This window comes from Aristolochia californica, unplaced genomic scaffold (assembly GCF_029961685.1).
Source record: "Aristolochia californica isolate CCGP_79_NKW_82.1479 unplaced genomic scaffold, dmAriCali1.0.hap1 SCAF_12, whole genome shotgun sequence".
NCBI classification, from domain to species: Eukaryota; Viridiplantae; Streptophyta; class Magnoliopsida; order Piperales; family Aristolochiaceae; genus Aristolochia; species Aristolochia californica.
In genome coordinates this window covers 24407437-24432077 of record NW_027181793.1, presented here as the reverse complement: position 1 = coordinate 24432077, position 24641 = coordinate 24407437, and the positions used below count along the sequence as shown (strand labels likewise).

Genomic DNA, 24641 nt, shown 5'->3' with positions numbered 1-24641 from the left:
GAAATTCCAATGCTTTTTATTTCCAATACAAAAATAATATTTTCTAACTGAAATGGGTCCACCATCTCGAGAAATATAACTTATACCAGGACCGAGTTGGATCCTGGCCCAGCCCCAAACTCTCCCGAGTTGGTAGGGAAGTTCCGTGGCAATGTGACCCCCTGAGAAAGCCCGTATTGTTCCCTCCTCTGCTTCAGAAAGCAACTCTGAAATGCTCAGAATTAATCGAATTCTTTCCAGCAAGCGCTACTTCGACGTTACTCTCGCCAAGGTTGAGTCGCTTATGTTTGTTTTCTTCCACGTTTTGAATCTTCTCTTGAATACCCATATGCGCGTCCCTTACCTAGATTTTCCAGATTCCTTTCATTTATTCCTCCTCTTAAAACATCGCGTTTGTGCGCGTTGAGAAACTGTAAGTGCATTTTCGGTGCCTTGCTTGTGATACCGATCCTGCTTTAGCGGATTACTTGGTCGAAGTAAGTAATAATGGTTGTTGGTTTAGGTAGTTAAATTTTTTTTTAAGTGTTAGAAGCTAGAAGTGACATGAAGAATCTGATTGCCTACTTGAGAGTGATATCATTTAAGCGAAGTAGGAGATAAAATTAAACAATCTTATATCATATGTGTTGATTGGGCTCGTTTGGTTTCTATTGTAATTTTAGGTCTAAACTATTTAATTCTCCATGTTGGAACTAACTTGTCCTTTTATCCTTGTCTGTGTCTTTTGGCTTTTATTATTTACATAGGCATCCATTTGATTTCACGAAATGGGGTCGCATATGTCAATTTCTCATGGAAGATGGTGTCTTGGACAAGAAAAAGATAGTGGAACCAGTAGAAGCTTTAGAGGAGGAGGATCTTCTAGTGGTAACTACAGTACGTACTGACCTTTTGGGCCACTGGGTGTAGGATTGCACATGTTTACTTTTGGATATGTTGATATGGATTTGTTTAATCAGTTCAAAGTTGCATCACTTTAAGCTTACTGAAAAATTAGAAAAGGCCGCCTGCTTTCTTACCTCATATTATGGTTGTGAATATTACTCCCTTGATCTGTCCTTTCAAAGATCAACAATATACAAAAGTTTTAGGTATAAAGTCAATTCTGAAGCTTCTTTCTCCCAATATCTGTCTTTCAAAGACCAATGAAACATAATCTAGATTTCTGAAGTTATTATTAAGCTGAGGAAACCATAAAAGGAAGTGGTCACTTCTTAAAATTAGCTGCATAAAAGCTCCTTGGGAACACTAACCTGTAAAACACTTTTGAATATTGCTAGTTTTTGTACCTTTTGTTTTAATTTTGGTGAATATGCCATGAATGATCTGAGAGAAGGTTACTAGAAGAGGTTTGTAGTTATATAAGAGACTAGGATTACTATTTGGAAGCTTGATCAGTTGACTTAGAACTCTTTTAATATTATTTAATATGCTCAGTTTGTTGCAGAGTTGTGTAAAATCATTTCATCCCTGCTCTTTTTGAATGCTGATCCATTTTTCTATGGCTGCCCACATAGGAACGTGGGCAGCCATAAATGCTGGTGGAGGGTTTCATCACTGCTCTGCAGAAAGGGGAGGATTCTGTGTATGCAGCTGTCTCACTCTGTTCGCCAAATTGTTTTTGCTGTATATGAATTATGCAGGGTGTTGATAATAGATCTTGATGCCCATCAAGGAGATGGGCATGAAAGGAATTTCTCAAATGACAATTAGGTCTCAACATGCTAAAAATTTTCAAGTTTATTTCTTTTGAATACAATTAACTGTTTCAAGTTGACAGGTAGGGTTTATATCCTGGGCATGTACAACTTTGAAATCTATCCTTTTGTAAGTTGTCTTATTTTTCATGATTCACTGTTTCGAATGGTGATTGGTATATCCTGAATAATGACTTTAAATCTAAATCGAGCAAAAAAAAGAGGCCGAAGTCATGGATCTTGAAGACATTAAATAAAAGAAAATCTCATGAAAGTAGCAAATTTAAATTTATTTTCTAGAGGAACTACCACAGAATGGGCTCACAGTAAGAATTGGATCATTTACTCCGCGAAGACATAGGTGAATGGTGAGATTAATCAACAGGTATTTCAATATTTTGATACCTCCACCTGCGCAGGTCAGTCCAGAGGGAGTTAGCAAGAGGGATGAAAAGGTTTTCAAATTTGCACGGGATAAGAAAGCACCAATTGTCATGATTTCATCAGGCTTACTGAACTAACACCAGCTTGTACCTTGACAGTCTTGTTGATTTCAGCTCAACTAGTGCTTGCATCGCTTTCCAGGTGAAGTCAAGTGCACGAATAATAGCGGATACTATTGCAAATTTGTCAAAGAAACGTTTGATAGAGTTGAAAATTTTCCCTTCCTGAACAACCAATTCTAAGTGTTCTTGTAATCGACTCCTTGTATGTTAATAGCATATAGCAGTTTCTTTTTCTCATTTTTGGTGGTGGGGGTGGTGGTGGTGGTGGTGGTGGTGGTGGTGGTGATTAGGGCAAAACAGTAAAAAATGACGGTAGATGCATTTGCACAAACCTCAAGTTTTCAAATCTAGCTTTTGAGGACCGTCGTGTTATGTTTTCCAATTATATGGTAATGACATTGCTCGATCAATTAGATTGCTCAGTACAATTGGATAAATTTCAGTAAAGATGGTTTTGCCGTTTATGACAAAACTGAGAGTGCCATTTCTATTAAATTTCTTTCACTATGACAAGGCAGCCTCTTGTGATCAGTTACTCCATCGTTAGGATGACCTTTCTTATTCTCGTTTCTGGACAATATTTTACTCCATCCATCAGTATCATGATCATAATATCAAGTTAGGCGAAGGAGCCTATTGGATCTCTAAGAATGTCATCTCTGTTTGTTACATTCTATGACGGGACTACTTCCAGAGATTTAATAGAAAAAAAAAAATCTGTGAAATGACTACTCTTGCAGTTTTTTGTCCGGAAAGCGTTTTGGTAGCACACTGAAATTTGGCCAGAATCCTGCGAGCCTCATCCTTGTGTTTTCTCTCATCCCGTCCAGAGCAGCCATTGGTGCCAAGACAAGTTTGGTTCCCAGGAGGGTCGACACCAGCACTTTCTCGTGGAGCTGGTTTATTTGCCTAATAGCTTTAGCATATGGCGTTTTTCAGAACAGGTATCAGAACATTTGCGTCCAGAACGAGTCGTAACAAAGGGATTTTCACTGTTAAATCGAACAGAACTTACTGGTGGAAGTGGAGCTGGATAGAAGCAGGTAAAATATCGACTAAATGGGTTTCACCTTTCAGTCATTTTACTTTCCATAAACCTTTGCTTTTTTCCTATAATTTTATAACGCCCCACCATTACTGTTGCTGGATTTTGCGGCTTCCAGATTCTAAAGCACTGTATTTTGTTCAATACGCCAGGTCTCTGTTCATTCTCTAGCAGGCAATTTCGGCAACGAATACGGATCAGGAAGTTAGATTAATTAATCAGTGGATTTAATTTTATAAATTTAATGCCACTCCAGTAAAGATAATGTTCATTACTCTTCTCCTTTGTTGGTATCTATGTAATGGCAAAAGAATGATCAGGCTTCTGCTACTGACAAATTGAGAAAACTTCATAGGAATCCGAAACAAACAGCAGAATACAGAGAAGAAGGAAGCCTAGAAAGCACTTCAAGAGAACCGTGACATCTACGAGAGCGGAAGGATGGTCAAATGTAATAACAAATGATACAACCCAGCAATCGATCAATCAAGATGGATTCTACAACTCGAACACCGATTACAGAAATTACAAGGAAAAAAGAGTAGCACGCCAGGAGAGTACAATCCCCAATTCTTCCGCCAAACTAGGAAGAAGAAGAAGAAGGTGCGGAAGGCTGAGTGAGAGGGCGCTTGCTGGGGTCAACAACCACCGGATACATCCCACCTGGCCTGCCTTGCTGGTCCATGAACAGATCATCCGTTTTCCTTACCGCCGCATGCGCAAGCACAATCACAACTGCTACAAGGAGAGAAACCAATATTTCGGTAGTGGCGTGCGTGAGGAGCAGCGCGACAAAGGTAACGATAGCCAGCACGACGAGCACAACTCGGTCACTGATGGTTCGGCTCATGATCACCAGGGGTTCGTCACGGAGGAAGTAAAGGAAAACCCAGGCGGCCATCATGATGACGAAAACAATCAGAGAAATGGGGTGCCACAGCAGGCTAAGAAAAACCACCAAAAGCACGAACATGGCGTAATTCGTACGAAAGTAAGCCAGATTGGTCCGGACTCTGGAAAAGGCTTCGCCGACGCTGGAGGGTATCCCAAAGGCATGGAGATGAACCATTTCCTTCCACGGCCGCCGCGTCGCGAGGGCTGATCTCGCCCGGTCTTTGGCGTGGGAAATGAACTCAAGATTGGTGCTAGGAGGCGCCGTCGGAATGGTTCCGTAGGTCGTCATGATCGACTTCGCGCCTGGGCGAATCACCGGCTCAGAGACTGATTGACCAGGAAGAAAGAAGATCCGAGAAATCAAATAAAGAACAGAGGGGAAGAACCGAGAGGGGAGAAGAGAAGAAGAATCGAGTAAGGTGGGGACGAAAGGGAACAAATAAAAGAGGTCCAGGATTCCAACTACCATTCTGTGGCTTTTGGGGACGGGCGGGGTGATAAAAGCCATGAGCGAACAGGGATCGTTGTGGGGACGGCAGTGTTCAGATTTTTAAAAGAGGGAAAATCGGAAGGGACAGCACACAGTCGTGACACAGCATCGCCACATGCTATGTTTACCGAACAGAGCGATTGGATTGCCAATGAAGCCTCTCACTTTCGATTTCTTTTCAGCCTAATTTTTTCCTTTCTGGACCCTTCAACGCGTAATAATCATATGAGATTCGTATCTGCTGCTCGGGAAGTCAATCTATTACAGCAAATATACAAAAGGCTAATTCTTCGCTTTTTCTGATTTCGCAATTTCTCCGCCATTTCGTTATGTTAAGCTTTTTAGTAAATCAGATGAGAGGCAAAACAGAGAAGAGGAGGGCCCCCTTTGATTTTCTACGAGGAAAGAGCCCGTAACCACCTTGGCCTACAAAAGAGAAAGTAGAGTTCCACACCTCTCTCAAGGTTCGCAAGTGTTTTTCAGTCTCATGTTCAGCCAAATCCAACTAAGACGACCCTGGATTTGCCCAAGATGAGGCATTTATCTCATTTCCACTAAAAAGGAATGCAACGGCAATTGCTATCCTCCTTATGGAATTCTCATTCTTCGAGATCAATGCTAACGACCCCGAACCAGGCAACCGGGAGGCCGACAAAGAAAGCGAAGGAAGTGCCCATGGCAAGAAGGAGAGAAGAGTAAAGGAGATCGACAGCGGCCCATGAGAAGGGCAGTGAGTTTGTGAGGTTTTGATACTCATTCGCGGGTTGCTGTTCGTAGAGGACGAAAGGGACACGAGGACGATAAACGGCCGACAAGGGCATGCCTGCTGCCAGCGCCGTTCTGAGTTTGGCATTTCGAAGGATGAAAGAGGGGTGATGGAGAAAAAAAATGGGAAACGTCTTAAGAAAGAAGTGATGCGTCGACGTTATGGCCGCCATAGCTGCTGCTGTGATAGCCATCACGGGCACCCTGGCACTCGTAAGAAGAACAAAACTGCACTGATGCTGTGTTGACCACTGAGCGCGTAATGGTTTCGTTTATCCTCCGGCTCGAACCACTGATATCGTAATCGTTCGGCGATACAATAACTGCATGATATTTTTGTCGCCTAAGAAGCCAGAAATTTAAGATATCCGGTAACGACATTCAGGTTCCGCAGCAGAACCAGAACTTTTTAGGCTGAATCAGAAGTTCATTTGTACATAGTAGCTACTGCTTGAGTTGATAGAAACACGTACGAAAAAATTGAAGTTGAACTGCTAAAGAAGTAGTGGAATTCATAGTAATCTTCTTCAAAATCTAAAGTGGCAAACAAATATAAAAAATGTAAGAGTTCAGAGTAACAGCAACAAGGAATACAAATTACGTCCAGTTAGGGGTTTGGTAGCATCATCATCATTTCCTGGAAACTAAGAACTTCACTATTTACGTCCAGCAAACTGATACAATTAATACAAGGGCTGCTTCCTATGTCATTCCCGAGCTCTAATTGATATTTTAAGTTTCGATTATACCAAAAATAACAGCAATAAAAAATTAGGCCAGTATATTTATCCTCTAAATAGTGGCTTTTTTACAGAGGGCAAACTCAACCGGGGATTTTTCCTTTACTGTAGCTAAGATGGGTAAAACAATCCCCACATCAACGCAACCACCCTCGCACCAAACGAAGTCTTCAATTTCAAAATTACAGAGGGTTTGAGTAGAACCAGAAGTACGGGTCCCTAATTGCAGAGATGAGCACTTCGCTTTGATGTCAATTAGCTCCATGGACGTCCACCACCAAAGCCCCTCCCACGGTCGCGGAAGCCCCCATGACCTAATTCATAAACAGCACATAGAAACGACAATTATGAATAAAGGCACCTAAAGATTGAAAGCTACAGAGAGTGGAGAGAGAGAGAGAGAGAAACCTGCAGAAGCAGGAGGGGCTCCCCGTCCCATTGCAGCCAGTTCAGAACTGACCGTTTGGCCAGCTTCCTCAAGGATACCAATCAGATCCTTGGCAAATCTTGCATTTGCAGCAGTGAAGAAAGTATATGCTGTTCCTTTGGCACCAGCACGGCCCGTTCGACCAATACGGTGGACATAATCTTCAAGGGAACCGGGAAAATCATAGTTGATCACATATTTCACATCCTTCACGTCTGCCATAAGAGATTGAAAAATAAGATAGTATAACAGAATGATTTAATCTATTTGTAGAGATTATTTTTTTGGGGGGAACTTGTGAAAGTTTTATTAATTGAACTCAAATCTGAAAGTAAGAGGGAGAAATTATCAGCCCTCCTGGGGGTGGAGACCCCAAATGAAAAAGTAGGATGTGAGAGCCATCCTTGGTGAAGTTGTCAGCTGAGTTGTTTGAAGCACACAAGTTATTGTGCCAAGTGATTTGAAGATATGGCCTTGATTTAGCCAATTATGTGCCTTATCTTCCATTGGGGAGGGGTATATTCCTGACACCATTTTGTTACTAAGGCTGAATCCCCTTCTATCACCACTGGGTTGCTAAAAATGGTGAGAATATAAGTTGATCCCCATCAGCAAGGCTTTGAATTAGTGTCTTGCAGGCCTGAATAGGCCGTAAGACATTGACTAGAGGAATCTCTGATAATACCTCGGCAAGTCCCAGATTATCTTTGTTTCAAATTGCCGTCAAAATTCAACTTCAACCAATAGTTGGAAAGAGGGGCATGAATCCCAGAAACCACTTTTAGAGGAGGGTGATCACCACATTTGTGCAGAAAGTATTTTCTTAAGACAAATTATTTTTTCACTCTCATACTTTGGTTGACAGTTCATGTACTGCCTTAAGCTGTAGCATCAAAGAGGTTTGCCTTTTTTTCTAAAGGAAACATCCAGAGCATGAAAATAAAAAATACTGAACTGTTAGATATTATTTATGTACCTAAACCACGAGCAGCAACATCAGTAGCAGTCATAATAGGGCTTTTGCCAGCTTTAAATTCTGACAGGACCCAATCTCTCTCAGCTTGGCTTTTATCTCCATGAATTGACAGAGCAGGCCAACCATCCATTCGAAGTTGCCTTGTGATCTGGTCACATCCTTTCTTCGTATCCATGAATATAAGAATCCGACTACCATCCATGATATCCTCCAAAAGCTTCACCAATCTGGTAATCAACATAGTAGCTCATACATCTATGACATACTGGCCATAGAATGAACAACAAAAACAATAACAGTAGTAACAAGAAGATAAGGCCTACTTATTGTATTTCTGATTCTCCGAAACAATATCTACATGCTGGCGAATTGCATGATTAGCTTTCAAGTCTGCTGAACCAATAATAACCTGTGTCAAATTTGGAAGACATCATGTTATAGAGATGAAAGGAATCAGAAAATATATATCAAGGGCCAGTCAACTCACCTTGTACGGATTATAAAGGAACTGCCTTGCCAGCTGTTCAACCTCCTTTGGCCAAGTGGCACTCCAATAGAGAGTTTGACGATCGGGCCGGATCTACAACAAGAAAGCTTTTGATAATTTTACCGTAAATCAATGATTTAATCTGCTCAGGAAGATATCAAGCAGTCCTCAAGCCAATCCAAGTTCATGAAATATCCAGTCAGCACATTATAAACAATGCCATGCAGGAAAGGAAAACAATTTTATCCTGCCAGACCTATTTCAGAACCAATGAAATATCAAGTCAGTATATTCTAGACAATGCTATGCAGGTAAGCAAAACAATGTTAACCTTCCAGACCTATTTCCGAAACCATGGTCCAGAGATTGGTTTGACAGCTTGTCACTCATTCCTCAAAATTACAACAAAAGTAGCATCCAAAAGGACCCTTAAAAAGCTATATTAAAATATCCTTACTAACCAATGTTATAAAAGCCGGCCCGTTGAAGTGACAAGGCCTGGTGGTTGCTCTGTGGTGACATCACAATGGCATAATCTTTCCATTTAAAAAAAAGATCCATGGGGGAGGAGGGGAAGAGCCCCGCTTATCCCCCCCCCCCCCCTCCTTTTGGCAGGGACAATTCCCCCGCTAGCAGAAGAAGGGGTGACAAGTGGGGCTCTGCCATCCATCACCCTCCCCTCCCACAATGTTTCTGCTGCTGCAACAGGGAAGCATCCCCAGCCTCATCACCATTTACAAGGGGAAAAGAGGGGCGTTCACCCCTATCGCCCTCCCTGCTTTTCTGTAAAAACAGGGGAGGGGGTGGGAGCACCTTTTCTGGTGTAAGCTGGGAGGATCCCCTGCCATTCCTGCCATTGACAGCGGGAAGAGTAAGGGCTGCTCCCCTGCTGGTGCCAAAATAGAGGAAGGTGGCAGTTGCTCCCTTCCCATCCTTCAAGCAGGGGAAAAATTCTCTCTCAAGTGCAATAATATGACCCAGCTGACCAGGCCAGATCACCTGGTTCACCAACAAGCTCAGACTGCTCAGATAGTGTTTGACCCAATCCTGAGTCTGTAGACACTCAGCCCCAGACAAGGGACTGGGTCCACTGGAAACTCTTTCAACTGGCCTGGTCAGTCTGATTTAATAACACTGTTAATTCTGGGAATTAAAAAAATGGAGGCGAATAGAAAGAAATAAAATCTATGAATCCACATTTCAACCAAAAAGAGAAATAAAATAAAATATGAAGCAACCATAATTTAGCATTTGGGCTGCTAGATATTCATGAAACTTTGTGAATGCCTAGCAAAGGAATCCTGGGAGATAAAGACTCTAGAGAGATTACACTGATAGTATTCACAGTTTTCACGAACCATTACATACAGGAAAAAAAAAACACTTGACATCTAGACACACGTCTTGATGTATCAATTACTTGCCAAAAAAGTAAAGCAACCAGCCAGTACCTTAAATATTACACATAGTATCTGAAACTTGCATATATAATGTACCTAAATCCACATTTTACATAGACAGCAAGATGGAAGATTGAAAACCCTCAACTGAAGTACACTGTTCCTAGGATGGTAAAGTCAGGTTAAACTAAAGACAAGTGCAGCAAGAAAAATCAATGATAAAAATCAAGATTTGCAGGTCCCCCTTAAGGAAAGTCAAGTACAAAGCATATGAAATGTCAAGCTGATATGCCCAAAAAAAAAAAAAAAAAAAAAAAAAAAAAAAACAGAAAAGGGAATTCGCAAACTAGATCATCCAAAATCACATAGAGCTTAAAAGCACATTATGTTTCCTGAGTTGATTAGGAAGTCACTACAATCAGAGGCAGATAAAACAATAATGATCAAAAGTTAGGTGTGTGAATCACTGAAGAAAGAAAACAGGGTTTAATGAGCAAATAAGGAGAGTTAGCTTACAGCAAAATGATGAATTGTTAGCTAACAGTAAAGGATAGTGAGACTGATAACATTCAGCTCCAGAAAGACTTGTCTACTTTTACAAATTTTAAAGTACAAAAGCATTATCAATTGATACCGTCAATTACTGTAAGGAATGAAGATCACCTGAGAGACAATTTTCCTAATCTGTGGTTCAAAACCCATGTCTAACATCCGATCTGCCTCATCCAATACAAGGTAAGTTACCCTCCTCAAGTTTGTGTGATGTGATTCTAACATATCAATCAGCCTCCCAGGTGTAGCAATAACAACTTCAACACCTACGTAGAGAACAAGAACACAAAGCAAATTGGTCTTGCAACTCATGCATCAAAAAACAATTACCAGAACCAACAAACAGAAAATTTACAACCTTTTTGAAGATCACGAACTTGAGGCCCCTTTGGAACTCCTCCATAGATACATGTATTCTTTATTTTTGATGATTGCCCAAATTTGGTTGCTTCTTGTTGAATCTGAACAGCAAGTTCACGGGTTGGAGCTAATACTAGAACAATTGGACCATCACCAGGACCTGACATAATGTCCACCAATCAATAAGTCTACCTAAATAGTGAAGAAATATAAGATAAAAAATGAGATTAACATACTTAAAATAGGTTGAGCATTGACATGGACAATCGCTGGCAACAGATAAGCAAGTGTCTTCCCTGACCCTGTTTCTGCAATGCCAATGAGATCACGACCCTTTAACGCCATTGGCCACCCCTGTGCTTGGATTGGAGTTGGTTCGACAAAACCAGCTTTAATGACTTCTTGCATGACATAATCTGGAGAGATAAGCAAGAGATATAAATAATTTTTTTCTTTGTACTTCTTCACATAGAGATAGGAACAGAGAAAGAAGTCTCCACTTTGTGACAATCAAAAACAGCAAGACCTCACTCCACTTTCCATACTCCAAGAATGCTACTGGCATCCAAAAAATCTCTTTTTACAGAACATACAAAAATGACAAAAACATTTGAGGATCAATGAAAAGCTTTTTGCATCTGAAACTTAACAGAAATGGAAGATATTACAGCTTGATGAGGAAATTTCAGATTCTATAGCATTCGTATTCTTATAAGACAGCACTAACGTGGAACATAACTGAACCTTGTTAAGTCCACCTTGGCCTGACTCCTGCTTTATTTTCTCTCTCCTCAAATACCTGGCTAGTGTCGCATCAGATTGAAGGTATTGGGAGGAGATTGATTTTGTGGGGATCCTCCAATAGCTTCGAGTATCATTTAGTGAACTGGAACTGGACTGAGGACCGCACATGCAAACACTGCAGGGCTTGACTAAAGGAAAATTAATCAGATGAATGAGGCATTGCTCACCAAATGAGATATGGAAATGAATGTAATACCCTGTGGAGAAAGGCCATTGCTGCTAAGTATAAATACATCAAGAATCATTGGCTCCCTTCTAGCTCTCTTACAAGAAGGACATTACTGTTATGGATAAGTATTCTCCATCTTAGCAAGGTTGTTACCGCTGGGGTCAGATTCAGAGTGTGGTCTGGTGCTAAAGTGAGATTCTGAAAATACTGATGGATTGGGAACAGAAGTTTAGACAATGAATACCCTGAGCTCTACTCCATTGCTAAGGATCAAGATATTCTAGTCACTAATGTTAGATCTGAGGAGGAACAGGATTTGGATTTCAGAAGAAACTTAAATGATTTGGAAGCTTTAGCCACCAGTAATCCCATGGATGATTTTGCTGGCCAATACCTTCAAAGGCATCACAGAGACATCATCATTTGAAAGGGGACGTCTAATGGCAAGTTCTCGGTTTCCTCGTTCTACAAGCAAAGTCCACCTCATACTCCACACGGTACAGGATTTGTTGCAACCGTTTGGAATCTTTAAGGCCAGCCCAAGGTTCTGTCTTTTTCATTTGGTGCGCCATAAAAAAGTAAAGACTCTTAACTACCATAATCTTTACAGAAGAGGGAACATGGTCGTCAACAACCTTTGTAGGCTATGCTGTGAAGTAGATGAGATGGTTCCACTTCCTCCTCCATTGCACTTTTGCTGCTTGGAAAAGACAGAAATGTTTCAGCTTTTCAACATCAGCACTTGTATCTCTTCCTCCTTTGCTGACTGGCTTCTTCATAATGGTCTAATCTCTCTCCCTCCTCTTGACAAGATGTTTAGAAAACCATGTTGGCTGTAACTCCATGACATTTATGGATGAAAAGAGCAAACAAGGTTTTTCATTGAAAGATGGAAAGTTACAAGGCCAATATGGACAGCACACTTCAAACATCAATTTCTTGGTTGTACACTACGAAGAATTTATCTGAGTTCAGCAGTCCCCATATTGGGGAGAATTGCCTGCACATTGCATCCCTTAGACCAGAAAAAACCTAGTCGCACCACCCCCTGGACCCCTCCCCCTCTTGGTTCCATCAAACTCAATTTTGACGGGAATGCCCAGGGCTGCCCTAGGCCTTCCAGGGGAATTTCCAGTAATCGTGATGGAAGAAAGCATATCTCTTACGCTGGCCCTCTTGGCCAATCCGACTCTCTACCTGCTGATACTCATGTAGTTCTCACGTTATTCGAATTGCCAAGGACAATTTCAGAAAGCCAATTATTGTGGAAGGAGAAATCACTCTTCGCCACCCTGCAGGCTGCTGCCTCAACTGTAGGATGTTTTTATCCTATTGCCACCATGTATGTCACCTGGTCTCACATTCCTAGGTCCAACAATGCTGCTGCAAGCAATCTAGCCAAGATGACACAAACCTACCTGAGTGCACTGTTAGGCAAACTTGATTAATTTTCCAATTGTATCTAACTGTATTCTTCATGTAACTTTTAAATTTTTTGTACTGCTAGAGCCTCCCTCGCCCTGCTGTTGGGATACCTCTGTATCCTTCCCCTCTTAATAAAAATCTTCTCATCGGCTTAAAAAGAAAAAGGGAACATCACACAGAAAAAAGAAAAAAAAATCAAAGCACCACCAAGTAGAGGAAGTGCTTCAATTCATTAGAACTGCAATGCTTTTTTTTGTCTAATGAGCTTTTTTTTCCTTCAATTATGTCATACTTCTTCTCCTTCAAATGGTTGAAATATGAATTCATCCAGAGAGAAGCTTAAGAGATCAGACATGTCCCCAGGCCACTATGAGTCACTTGATATGAGCATGACAGAAAGTCCTAAATAATCCTTTAAATCAATCCATACATAGAATCATCAAGAATTACCACACATAATAAGATCATTGTCTACTTCCATAAACATGTAAGTCAACAGACTGATCTGAGGTTTTTAGGCATTACTCTAATCACCAGATGAAATAAGACACCTGTACTACTACTCTTGAAGGATGAACAAAGATAAAGAGATTAAAGATTCTAGACCCATCTTCAAGGGAAGTTGCTGATTGAGGGGAACTCCCCCTCCCCCCCCCCCCCCCTAGCGGCATTGGCCAATTATTTCCTCTATTGCAGATATTGTAACATTGATTACTTGTACATGGAATCACATTCCTATATCAACCAATTCCTTGGCTAATAGGTTAACTAAATTTGGAACATCCCAGCAAGCTCTCATTGTTTGGGACGGTTCCCCCTCCGTGTAATCTTGCTCTTTTGAGCCTTTTAATATAACTCAGCACTATTTCAAAAAAAAAAAAAAAAAGATAAAGAGCTGTTAGAAAGATTCTATTTTACAAGAAGAATCTTAACTCAAACTCGCTGGCTATGACATTTTCTCTCTGTATTATTCTTGTCCTAGCTCTAGGTTCCCTCCAACCACTATCAGGGTTAAAGCATAGATTTCCACAGTCAGAATCCCTGTAGGTCGGCACAAACTGCAGCCACATAACATAGAAGTCTTTGTAATTCTTTTTGTTAATATATACATCCTTTTTTAAATAAAAAAGACGCAAGTTAAAAAATAAATTATTAACCACGGTCCAATCATTCCCATTTCTTGTACTAATTTAAGAATAAACCACTGCCTTTATTTCCTACTAGAGGAGCAAATCCATTTTTTACATTTGGGTATGAGTCATATGTTTAAAGTGATATTGCACATTGGCTCTATAGTCACCTTCATGCAATTATCATCATCAAAGCCTTGTCTCACAATGTTGAAGCCAGGAAGAAACTGATTTAACAGCCGTAAGTTGGAAACTAAAAAACTGCGCCAGTAACAAGGAATTCCCCTCCAATTGGTGCTATCGCCTGAAGCCCCAATCTGGGCTCTCTCCAAACCTTTTACAGTGATTAGTCTTAAACAGATGCTCTGTCCATTATATTCTTTTTTCAATTAAAAAAAGGAAACATTTGGAATTAGATAACAAGGTGTTCCCATTCAAATCAGCCATTCACAATTTTCAGGGAGCACCTGAGCAGACACTTCAGCAGTGGAGGCCGAAAAGTCATATCCAACCTGAGGCAATGACATAGGCACTACAATCCTCAGATTGAGACAGTTCCAAAATTTGGGAATGCTCCACTTCCAAAGATGCTTATACAAGCAAAGTAAAGTCTTCTTTAAGCATTAAAACGAAGCTAAAACATAACACTTTAATAAGCTACATTAGTCGTTTCAATTGGCGAAAGTACAACCAGTTTCAGGCTAAATTTCTCTCTGCAGCAATTTAGTGATCCCAAGAAGTTTTAAAATTTTAATTCTCCGGCGTATCATCTAAACTCATGGGGGACAGAGAAGTTGCCCATTGAACCCAAAAGCATGTAATAACTAAACCAACTCTTGCTTGAAGAGAAGCAAATACCTGGAAACCTCACGTCCTGGAACTCTCTCAGGGGTTTAGGGACATCCCGGCCCTCAACGGTGATTTGCTTCCGCCGCCGGTAGGCCTCCACTTCCTCCTCGGTCATGGACGCCACGGAGGGAGACTCGGTGTAGAAGTTCTTCTCAAAGGGGATAAGCCCATCAAAATCCTGCTTCGGTAAATTGTTTCCGAAGTTTCCGGAACCATCCCTGTTTGACGGCCTCGCACTATCGAATCCCGCACCCCCTTTCCGGCCGAAAGTGCCATCGCTGCAAACCGCAAAAAAAGAGGTGGGTAAAAAGTGTGAAGCTATTCAGCACAAATAATTGGGAAAATGGGAATTTTCATTCGGGCCAATACGATTAAAGTTTAGCGTCACCTCTTCCGGTCTCGGTACGAACCGGGGTCGGTGGCGCGGCTGTCGTAGCGGCTCATGTAGCTCTTAATGGACTAAATGCAACAAAGGAAGGTAGTGGGAGGTCAGAGAGGTAAAACATGCGACGAGAAGGAAATAGAGGCAGTAGAAGCAGCCACAGCTCGTCGTAGCATCTGCCGTTCGCGGTTTCCGGAGCCCCAATGCAGCTATTCCACCAACAGAGAAGAGCTGCCGGACTACAGACCTAATGGAGCCAAAAGCGGACCAGTCGCCGGTGCTCTTCGGCCTAGCGAAAGGCGAGTGTTCGCGCTACCGTTGCTCGCGCTACTAAACTGTGAATTTCGCCGGATTGCATAATCTCAGACGTTGATCTTGACAGATATTCGAGATTTATTTTTTTTTTTCTTTTCTCAAGTGAGAAAACAAATAAATAATTTAGGTTTGAGCCATCCATCAGGTCGGGCCGTCCTTTCAGACAGCGCCCACATAATCTTATCAAATAAAATATTTTAAAAAAATATTACCTTTTATTGAAATATGACTCAATTTTTCCTATTTTTCTATATTTCCAATAGGCACCAACATAAAATAATTAATTATTTTAATGAAAAAATAAGAACTATTTTCGACATCCTTTTAACACCATGAATCCTGTAGTTAACTCTTCATTTTTTTTATTTAAAACAAATGTTTAAAATGCATTAATACAAGTTTCCATGTAAAAAGCATATTATATACAAAAACTATCAATAAATATATGATTATATCTAGCAACATAAAAGTGGTCATAAGACTGTGACAAAAATGTTGCATTGCACCACGAATAAGTGCTCTCCACTAAGCATAAGTGATAAGATCATAGGGGCTATGAGGGACCCATTCTATCCTCCTTCGTAGATTTTTACAAATAAAATACAATTATTTTTAGTAAACCATAAAAGGGTACCAGTTTGATAAGATCATAGGGGCAGGTGAGTTTGTGTTTTTTTATCTCGTCCAGTCTCTGTCCTACAAGGTGAGACCGTCTAGGACCGATCCCGTCTAGGACCGATCCCGTCTAGTGGCCGGGCAGCCATACTCAAATATGAAGGCTTCCCGGCCACTCGTCTTTCTTCTTCTAACCGATCACATTACCTTCACCCGCACAAATAAACAAACACGACAACCGCCACCCAGCACTCGAGCCCGCGCTCTTTTTTCTACTTCTTGTTCAGATACTGCACTCTCTTCCTTTTAATTCCAGTACTCAATGCCAGGTGCAATTCAAGTTTCAGGTACTTGTACTTATCTATTCCCCTAGTATCTACCGCTACAGTTTCTCTTCCTCGACGATATGCATAATCGTTGTTTGACTATTTTCAGTCCTTGGCCTGATGGACCTTCCTTCCTCTCTGATGTCTCTGGTTTCCGTAAAGGGTGAGCATCTGATCTCCTTGTTTTGGATGAGGATTTTTTAATAATTTTATTGTGGAAGCTTCTCTGGTGCTTGTTTGAGTGAATATGTTATTCAACCCATGCAGTTGCTATCGGGAAGAGAGAATTCCAAACACGGGACAAGGGCGATTTCTCATTGTAAGTAGAATGTCTTTTCGCTTCTCCAAGTCCTTTTGAAATGTTCATGCTCATAAATTAGAGCTTCACCGTAGTGTTAGTAGGTGTTTTCCTGAGTGTGTTTCTATTTTGTGTTCACCTCGTACCCTTCCATCCCTTATTGGGAAGGGCTATTACTAAGTCATTAAATCAAATTTCACGAGTATTGATACAGTGGGCTTTTTTATGTTGTTGAATATTTGCCTCGGATATCAGTTTGTGAGATTTTGATATCTCATACAGCAGTATTTGGGACTTGAGGTAGTGACGCTTTGTGTTTGTTCATTTTGTTTGGTAATTGATTTCGATTTAGCCCACTGGTGAACCTTCGTGATATCCTGATTGTTACACTCTGTGATGCTGAGGGAAAGGAGATATCTCGTATAGGTATCATTGTTTATTTGTTTTCTAATTGTGTCACTGAATTGGTTATTTAAATTTAATGGGTGGATGACGAGTACATTTGCATGCATTGGAAGATATTCAAACGAAGTCTGTTGTTGAAAAGGGCCTTTGGGATGATATGTTCCCATTCAAGGAAGGTGGATTAGTACACATGAAGCTTCTATTCAACCTTAATGAGGAAGAGCGCAAGCGAATCCGTGACATGGTATTTGATATTTTCTCTGGTTGAACTATCAGTTAAAAACACAGGTGGATTGGATGTAGTTTCAATCAAAGTGTTGGTCTGTTACAGAGAGAATCCATTTTAAGGAAGAAACAGGTGGAGCTTGGAAAGAGGAGTCTCACATCTTCAGAAACGCCAATAGGTGATGTCACCATGTGATTTTAGAAGTTTGTGTTTGTTTTTTTTAAAAGTTTGGTAGTATCAATATAGAAGCTGTGAATTTCACTGAAGACTCTGCTGAAGCATTGTCCTATCCTTGATGATGAGAAATCAGATTCCAATATTGGACCCAAAGAAGCTAACAGGGCTGATCAATCAGAGACAACAGCACCAGTTAAGTATCCCCTACTCCACACTTCAATCTTGTTATGTCACATAAAAGACTACAGTCTAGGTGTGCTCAATTGTTTCATCTCTCCACACTGCATTCATTGGTGACATTTCATACTCTCTGTTAGAATAAGAATTGGTTCATCTATCTTTGACTGCATCCTCAATCTATTTGGATTATTCTTCAACTTATTTGTTTATTAACAGCCTCTTAAACTTTTTTCAACTGATACAGATGGAAGGGCAGATAAATCTTTACAAAAAATTTATTGAAGCAAATGGTCCAAGTACAGGAGACATGTTTAAGTATCAGTGCCCACCTGCTTTAACGTCCTCACAGAGTGCTGTCGATCCTCAGCTGGAATGCTCCAGACCCTCTCTGTCTGAAAATACTCATAAAAGTAGATCACTTTCTTTGACATCAGGAGGAGATGGGCTTTATGGTTCTGAAATCCAGAGTGCAAAATGTAGTTCTAACAGTGTAAGAAAAATGATAAGTGCATTTGAGAGTACTCTCCCACAGGTAACTCTGTCACAGCTTCAATGCAAAACTTGCTGGTAACATTTATTTTGGGCCACGTCTGTTCTTAATTGAGATTATTGGAACTTATAAATAGGGAATTTCTCCACCGTCTGAGTGTTTGCCGAAATCTGAACCAACCAACTCGCAGGCAGAAGTTTTGGCAACAAGAGCATCTAGTGAAAAAGCTGAAATAGAAAGTAAATTACATACCAGGAGAAAGCAATCTTCTACAGAGGCGCATGGAAAAAATTTACAAAGGCCAAATTGGAGTAGATCAACTAATATGCTGAAAGCAGAAACAGCTCAGCCATCTTTTCTAGCCACTGTTTGGGAAACAAGGAAGGCTGAAAGTTATGTAAAGGAGAAGGTGCGAACAGAAGGAAGAAGATACCATCGTTTGGATGAAAGAACTGCATATGAAACTTCAGATGGCACATTCACATCTAAGAACAATGAGCTATTGGTACGGAACTCGTATAATCTTCCATTGTCGGAAGACATACAACTTAAATTTGTAAATGAAGGAGCAATAAGGAACATAAAGGATAGACATTCTGAAATTCTTACTGGATCAAGGGCCATGGAAGAAGCTGAGGTTTTGGGTCCAGGTCTTGTTGAGTTTAGTGGTGCAAATGAGTTGTCCAGTTCTTGCAGGGTAATAGAGGGGAGGGAGAAAGCTCAAGTGGAAGATAAACACAATCAGAGTCTCTGTGCCTCTTCAACCAAAGAGCGAGAGCGACAGGGACTTATGGAAATGAAGTATACTCCCTTAGAAAGTCTAGATGGCTGGTTATTTTATACTGATTCAAGACACCTGTGCATTACTACTGCTGGTAAACAAGTGAGGAATTTCATTGATGGCTATCATATCAAGTCAGAAACTCATCATGTGGTGGGAGAATTGTATGAGGAAGAGGTTTGTTTTTCCACCTTCTCAATATCATACCCACATGATGTATTTCCATTGCATGTTAGGTAGGAGATTTGACATGCTTTTGATTCAGCTTGCATGAAGGGTGCTAAGTCAGAAATGGCTTTTCAGGGAGTGAGGTTTTAAACTCTTGAGAGGAATGCTGGGCCACTACTGAATTGATTTTTTACTTTTTTTGGACTGTTCTCTTATCTATTCTACTCTTGTCATTGAATGCTAATCCAGAGAGAGACAGCTATTGACATTCTTACTGAGGTTACAAAAGGTTGTAAAGCTCCACATGATTTACAGCAAGTAGATCATGAGTATTCTGAGGATCCTACAAAAGGTGTTGGATTCTATGAACAGGTTGCTTCCATTTCTAATTTTGTTTCTCCTTTTTCTCTGTATCACCCGAACTCATTCATATTCTGCTAATACCTTAATTGTTTTCCTTATGGTGATAGTTAAGCTCGAGAACTCTTTAACATGCATTTTGCACAGATGAAACTCAAGAAATGACAATGTTAAATTCTCATTTCGTCATTGTTTAATTCGAGATATGCTTGTGATGCTACAGGTTCTAAAAATAACCGTGATATTAGTATGTGGTACTCTTTTCCTCAGTACTGCACAAAGAAAGGCCAGGTGCTGATAAAACTCTTTGCTTCCTTGACTTTCTCCTATATCTTAGTAATTTCCATTCCAAAAGAACTTCATTTCTTGTTTCTTTGCATTATAGTGTTGTTAGTGACCAGTTTTCAAATTTTCAGGTAAGTCGATGTGCGAATGCTTGGAGGTTAAGAGAAAGTACTGCACTGTACAGTTTTCAGAATTATGTTGTATAAAATCATCAATTTACACCAAAATATGGCTTGGTTTCCCAAGATTACACATTATGAAAAAAATTTGTTTTTATGTTTTCAATGTTTAGTAGTTTCTCATCCTAATGTGGGGATGTGTTACCACGTTCATATGGGCTGCATATATCATGAAAATCCGATACGTTACGTTTTCTAACCTGAATACTCGGACAAACAATCTGAAACGTATCAACAATGTGCATTATGTAAAGCCGCCGTACTGGCCGTGGGTTTTTTCGGTCCATAATTCGGATATATTCGAACTATAATTCGGATGTCAGATCCGCTTATATGATGTATCTAACGTTCTAGAAAGGTCTGAAAATCTCAAGTCTGAGCAGTGTCCTCGGAACGGACGTCTGGACTCTGGACCTGCACATCCGTTATCGTCATCCGAAGAGACTTCGGTTGAAATTTGTAGCTCACACAGTTCAATTTCAAGCTTTCCTTAGCAGTTCGGAAGGGTCTTCCCGGTCTACGTCGATTTCTTCGAAGGAAGAGTGTTACCGGAACGGAAATGGCCGCTTCTGCGGCGTCTTCAATGGGGATACCGAGGATGAGATTCTCAGCCTCATGGAAAGTAGATACCAGTCCCATACCCGTTGTTGTTAACCCCAAGCCCTCCAAGAAGAAGGATAAAAACTCTAGCACTAAATCGTCTTCCCTTCAGAAGAAGGATCCTCTTGCTGTTTTAGACCAGTTAACTCACAGGCACGACGCAACAGAAGGCAATAACTTTTACTTTTTTGTGCTTATTTTGTTCAGGAACTCGTTTTGTCAAATGGGTAGACTGGTAGAGGACTTAATATTTAGAATCGTAGCTGATTTCGATAAATTTGGTGCAATTCGTATTGTCGTTGCGAACAGTTTTAGCTATCGTAAAGATATTGGAACTTCCTAAATCTAAAAACTAGGTTTTCATGGTGTCGGGACATAATCCTTCCCTTCGGCTGCGGTATGTCAGCTATTCATCCTAGGGATGGGATTTCCTGTTGATAAATTTTTGCAAACTGTGGTCATTTTTATTGCATGAGAATATACTATGCAGTTTCGAGTGAAAATATGTAGGTTTTAAAGAGTGGCATCACTAATTAAAGATGCATTGCTGTTCAAAAAAGCTATAGAAGGGTACCCTATTTTGCTTAAAGTGTGCATTCATCTGTCGGGCCTGTGGATCTTTTTCTTCATTTTGCTTTTGTTTCTTTTTTCTTCTGAATTCAGAAATGTTGGCTTTGTTACCCTTTCTTCCTTTTTCTTCTTCTTGGTATTTACTCGGCTGGTGAACATGAAAAGCAGAGGAACTATATCTTGGATATCAGAGATGGTTGCCTGTTGCACCCCAAGTAAAAAGCCCCCGATCAATATACAATGCAGCAACTTTAGCATACGTCGGAGATTCTGTGTATGAGGTGAAATGTTTATATAGCTGCAACAATAGTCTCCATTCTATGCACTAGATATCTTTCATCATTCGTTGTTCAGTTAAGTTTGCTGTAAATTTATCTATACATACCTAAAAATTTTACCACATGTTATGATTCTTTTCATGTTCCATAGATTCTTACCACATAATTTACTGTGATATATTCTTCTGTCAAAATTTGCAGCTATATGCTCGGAGGCACTTTCTATTTCCTCCTCTTAATATGGATGAATACAATGAACGTGTGATGGAAGTTGTGCGTTGCGAGGCACAGGCATGTATTTGTCCACTCTGATGCTGTAGTAAGAATAGATGACTTCTATTGACAATTTTGCTAATTAGTCACTTTTGATTTCTGTGAAATGGTGAGATTAAGAAGAAATAGGAAGAATACAGGAGAGAAAATGGAGAAAGCTGCAATGTGACGGCTGCACTGTATTAGCTCTCGAAACTCAAGCCTAATCCTCTTTTATATCACTTAAGTTAAACATTACAGAAAGGACTAAAATGCCTTTGTGTACAAATATGCTTATATCTCTAACACTACACACTAGAATTGAATGCAATTTAGGACATAGATAGATGAGAAGTAATCTAACAAGCTAGAACTATGTGACTCCCATATGTAATGGTCAAATGATCAATTACCCTTCTAACAGAATTTCAACAATTGCAAACTTATGAGTTGGTCCACAGGCATCCTGAAGTTTGTTCTGTTCTGTGTTTTTCACCTTTAGTACAATATTTTTCTTGACTTGTGGACACTTTTATTAAAGAGAAAAGAGATGGTAGATTAAGAGGTGGAGGGCAATCGTCTTGAGGTGTTGTAGAGAAATCTCCTATTTGGCTAATTTGTCAGCTCTACCATTGGCAGGTCTGATAACATGAGACCACACAACTTGGGAACAACCAACAATGTCTGAAATCTGATAAAACAAAGAGCTGAATCTCCAAGGGATGCCATTAGGCTGCTTGCATCATTACTAGAGTGATTAATTATGTTATGAGATCTCGAAATATGAAATATAATTTCCTCTCGGCGTGAGTGGATTATGCTGGTGAAGTTGTTTCAGTCTTGGTTCTTCTACTGAAAGTTTGGCAATTGAATACTTAGATTTGAAGTGCGGCAACATGAATTTTATGTTGCAACATTTGGGAGGTTAATGTAGAAATCAGACGACTGTGAACTTTGACTTAGAGAAATCCTGTCTGATTGCCTTGCGGAATCAAGGGGACCCACCATTGGTTTGTTTGCAGATCAGTCTCAACTGTCTGCAAACATAACACATTATTATTTGCTTTTATGTTTTATTTGCTGCACTGTATGGATGGCGACTTATTTTTCTACTGAAAGAAAAAAGACCAATGGTGATTTTAATCTCTTTCTCTCTCTCTGTCTGCTTTGTGTGATCCATATGGAGACCTTAGTGTGCTTGACTGTAAGGAGTTACCATTTAGTGAATTGTACATGAACATAACCTTGTTGAATACATTCTGAAATTCCCTTTCTCTTTATCTTTTTGGGGGTTTTAGGATGCATTGCTCAAGAAGCTTCTTGATGATGAATTCCTATCAGAGGAAGAAAGGTCAGAACAGTTTTTGTCATTCCATTTATTATTTCATAGCAATGACTCACTCTGATTTGGAAAGCATATGAATTCTAGCATATAGTGCATGAAAGTTTCTAAAGTTTTTTAAGGATTCACCCTGTGGATTAATGGAGCTGTGCAAAGGAATAAAATATCTGCTATGTCTTTTTCTCATTGTTATAAACATATATATATGTATTTGCTTTCTAGTTTTTGATAGAAATTGCCTCCAGAAAATGCTTAGTAAAGTATCTTGAATTGCTTTCGCTGTTGAAGGTGAAGATTTGGTCTCTTTGATGTTTATTAACATTAATGGTCAATTGAATTTTGGTACAGGGTTATACTTCGATGGGGAAAAAATATTGGCACTGGGAAAACTCGAACAATTAAGCGTGCTGGTGTGGCTGTATATAATAGAGCTTCATCACTGGAAACCTTAGTAAGCTTCTATTTTAGCATTCACAAATGGTGAAAAGAATGTCATGCAAGAACATTTTAAAACATGATTTCTGTAACTAATTCATAATCTTTCCTTCTGCTATAGTTTTTGTTGTTACCTTGTTACCTTCGTATGTCTTCATCCTGTTGAGCTTGCATTTTCTGTGTTTTTAGGCCTGCTGATTTTCTCTTGTTGCTTCATTTTCCCTTAGTTTCCTGTCGTAGCTAGAATGTTTGAATTTTATTCAGTGATTTACACAATCCAAGTATTTGATTCCATTTGGATTTTTTATTGTCTTAGAAGCCACTGAAATCCATCAGAATTTCATCTGAAGGAGATGCATTCTCTCTTCTCTCTCTCTCTCTCTCTCTCTCTGTTTAATCTGTTTTTTGGATAAAACTTGTTTACCCTCTTGGTGTTGAAGAAAATTCATGAATTTTGTAGGCTGTGTACTCTGCAACAATTTGCACTTGTAAGGATGAAAACAGTGGCATCTGTATGGAACTAATTTGAAAAAAAAACAGATGAACCATGGAAGAACTGCATATTCTGGGTTGTTCTACTGGTTATGAACCTCCAGTCATCAGAATCACTGATCACATATTTCACCTAATTGTCTCAAACATCGTCTGTAAACTCCGTACAGTCCACTGCAGGAGCTCATCCTAATGAACATTCTGTATTATCTTCTCCATGCAGATAGGATATCTTTATCTTACTGATGTGGAACGGTTGGAAGAGCTCATGCAAAAGATGGGATTCTCTCCGGGGGCATCAAAACAAAAAATCATGGAGCAGGTTAACTACAAAGAACAGTAGGGAGGTGCCCGTGATCTGACGTAGACATGTTGAAACGGAGAGCAGTCTTTTTATCTCTTTTCGTTTATGCTGGCAAAGAAATGCGGGAGGCTGCTCTGTTGGACCTGCGGTGATAGAATCGATTTCTTGCATTTCAACATCAGATGGAACGAGGGCTGTCTATTCGTATGGGTCCCACACGAGTGAACGGTTCTGCTGAGATGTGGCTTAGGAGTAGAATTTGACCTCAAGTGACCGATTTCCAACTCAGCTTGATTTCTGAGTAAACCAAACTTCAATTTTCTCCTACCTTACTAATTCTGCAGTTGGCCAACTCTCCGTCCACGACCGAGTTGACTCACCTTTGAGTTTATCTAAATCTGTTGAGCGAGTTTCATTTTCATTGTATATTTGCGTAGAATAAAAAATGTCTCACTATACAAAGGC

General features: G+C 40.1%; 4 protein-coding genes and 1 long non-coding RNA gene across 5 annotated transcripts; 3 read left to right on the top strand and 2 right to left on the bottom strand.

Moving 5' to 3' along the window:
• The first annotated feature begins 120 nt into the window (after positions 1-120).
• On the top strand, positions 121-2089 carry LOC137946494 (uncharacterized). Its single transcript, XR_011111078.1, has 3 exons — positions 121-271; positions 747-876; positions 1448-2089. It is a non-coding gene; the product is annotated as an uncharacterized lncRNA (long non-coding RNA).
• A 1487-nt stretch (positions 2090-3576) lies between these two features.
• On the bottom strand, positions 3577-4809 carry LOC137946257 (PRA1 family protein F3-like). Its single transcript, XM_068792482.1, has one exon. The coding sequence runs from the start codon at positions 4648-4650 to the stop codon at positions 3832-3834; it is 819 nt and encodes a 272-aa protein (XP_068648583.1). The 5' UTR covers positions 4651-4809; the 3' UTR covers positions 3577-3831.
• Positions 4810-6152: 1343 nt separating this feature from the next.
• LOC137945340 (DEAD-box ATP-dependent RNA helicase 20) lies at positions 6153-15383 on the bottom strand. The gene is made up of 10 exons (XM_068791191.1): positions 15105-15383; positions 14726-14994; positions 10576-10755; positions 10338-10499; positions 10091-10245; positions 8028-8120; positions 7864-7949; positions 7541-7767; positions 6546-6779; positions 6153-6451 (listed from the first exon to the last, which is right to left on the bottom strand). The coding sequence occupies exons 1-10, from the start codon at positions 15158-15160 to the stop codon at positions 6393-6395; spliced, it is 1521 nt and encodes a 506-aa protein (XP_068647292.1). The 5' UTR covers positions 15161-15383; the 3' UTR covers positions 6153-6392.
• Positions 15384-16228: 845 nt separating this feature from the next.
• On the top strand, positions 16229-20001 carry LOC137946497 (uncharacterized). The gene is made up of 12 exons (XM_068792811.1): positions 16229-16375; positions 16464-16517; positions 16622-16673; positions 17005-17078; positions 17171-17301; positions 17389-17461; positions 17594-17652; positions 17885-18172; positions 18267-19088; positions 19329-19451; positions 19663-19730; positions 19856-20001. The coding sequence occupies exons 1-12, from the start codon at positions 16351-16353 to the stop codon at positions 19857-19859; spliced, it is 1773 nt and encodes a 590-aa protein (XP_068648912.1). The 5' UTR covers positions 16229-16350; the 3' UTR covers positions 19860-20001.
• Positions 20002-20291: 290 nt separating this feature from the next.
• Positions 20292-24597, top strand: LOC137946167 (uncharacterized). The gene is made up of 6 exons (XM_068792378.1): positions 20292-20673; positions 21242-21354; positions 21553-21642; positions 22902-22954; positions 23294-23396; positions 24096-24597. The coding sequence occupies exons 1-6, from the start codon at positions 20463-20465 to the stop codon at positions 24213-24215; spliced, it is 690 nt and encodes a 229-aa protein (XP_068648479.1). The 5' UTR covers positions 20292-20462; the 3' UTR covers positions 24216-24597.
• Positions 24598-24641: the final 44 nt, after the last annotated feature.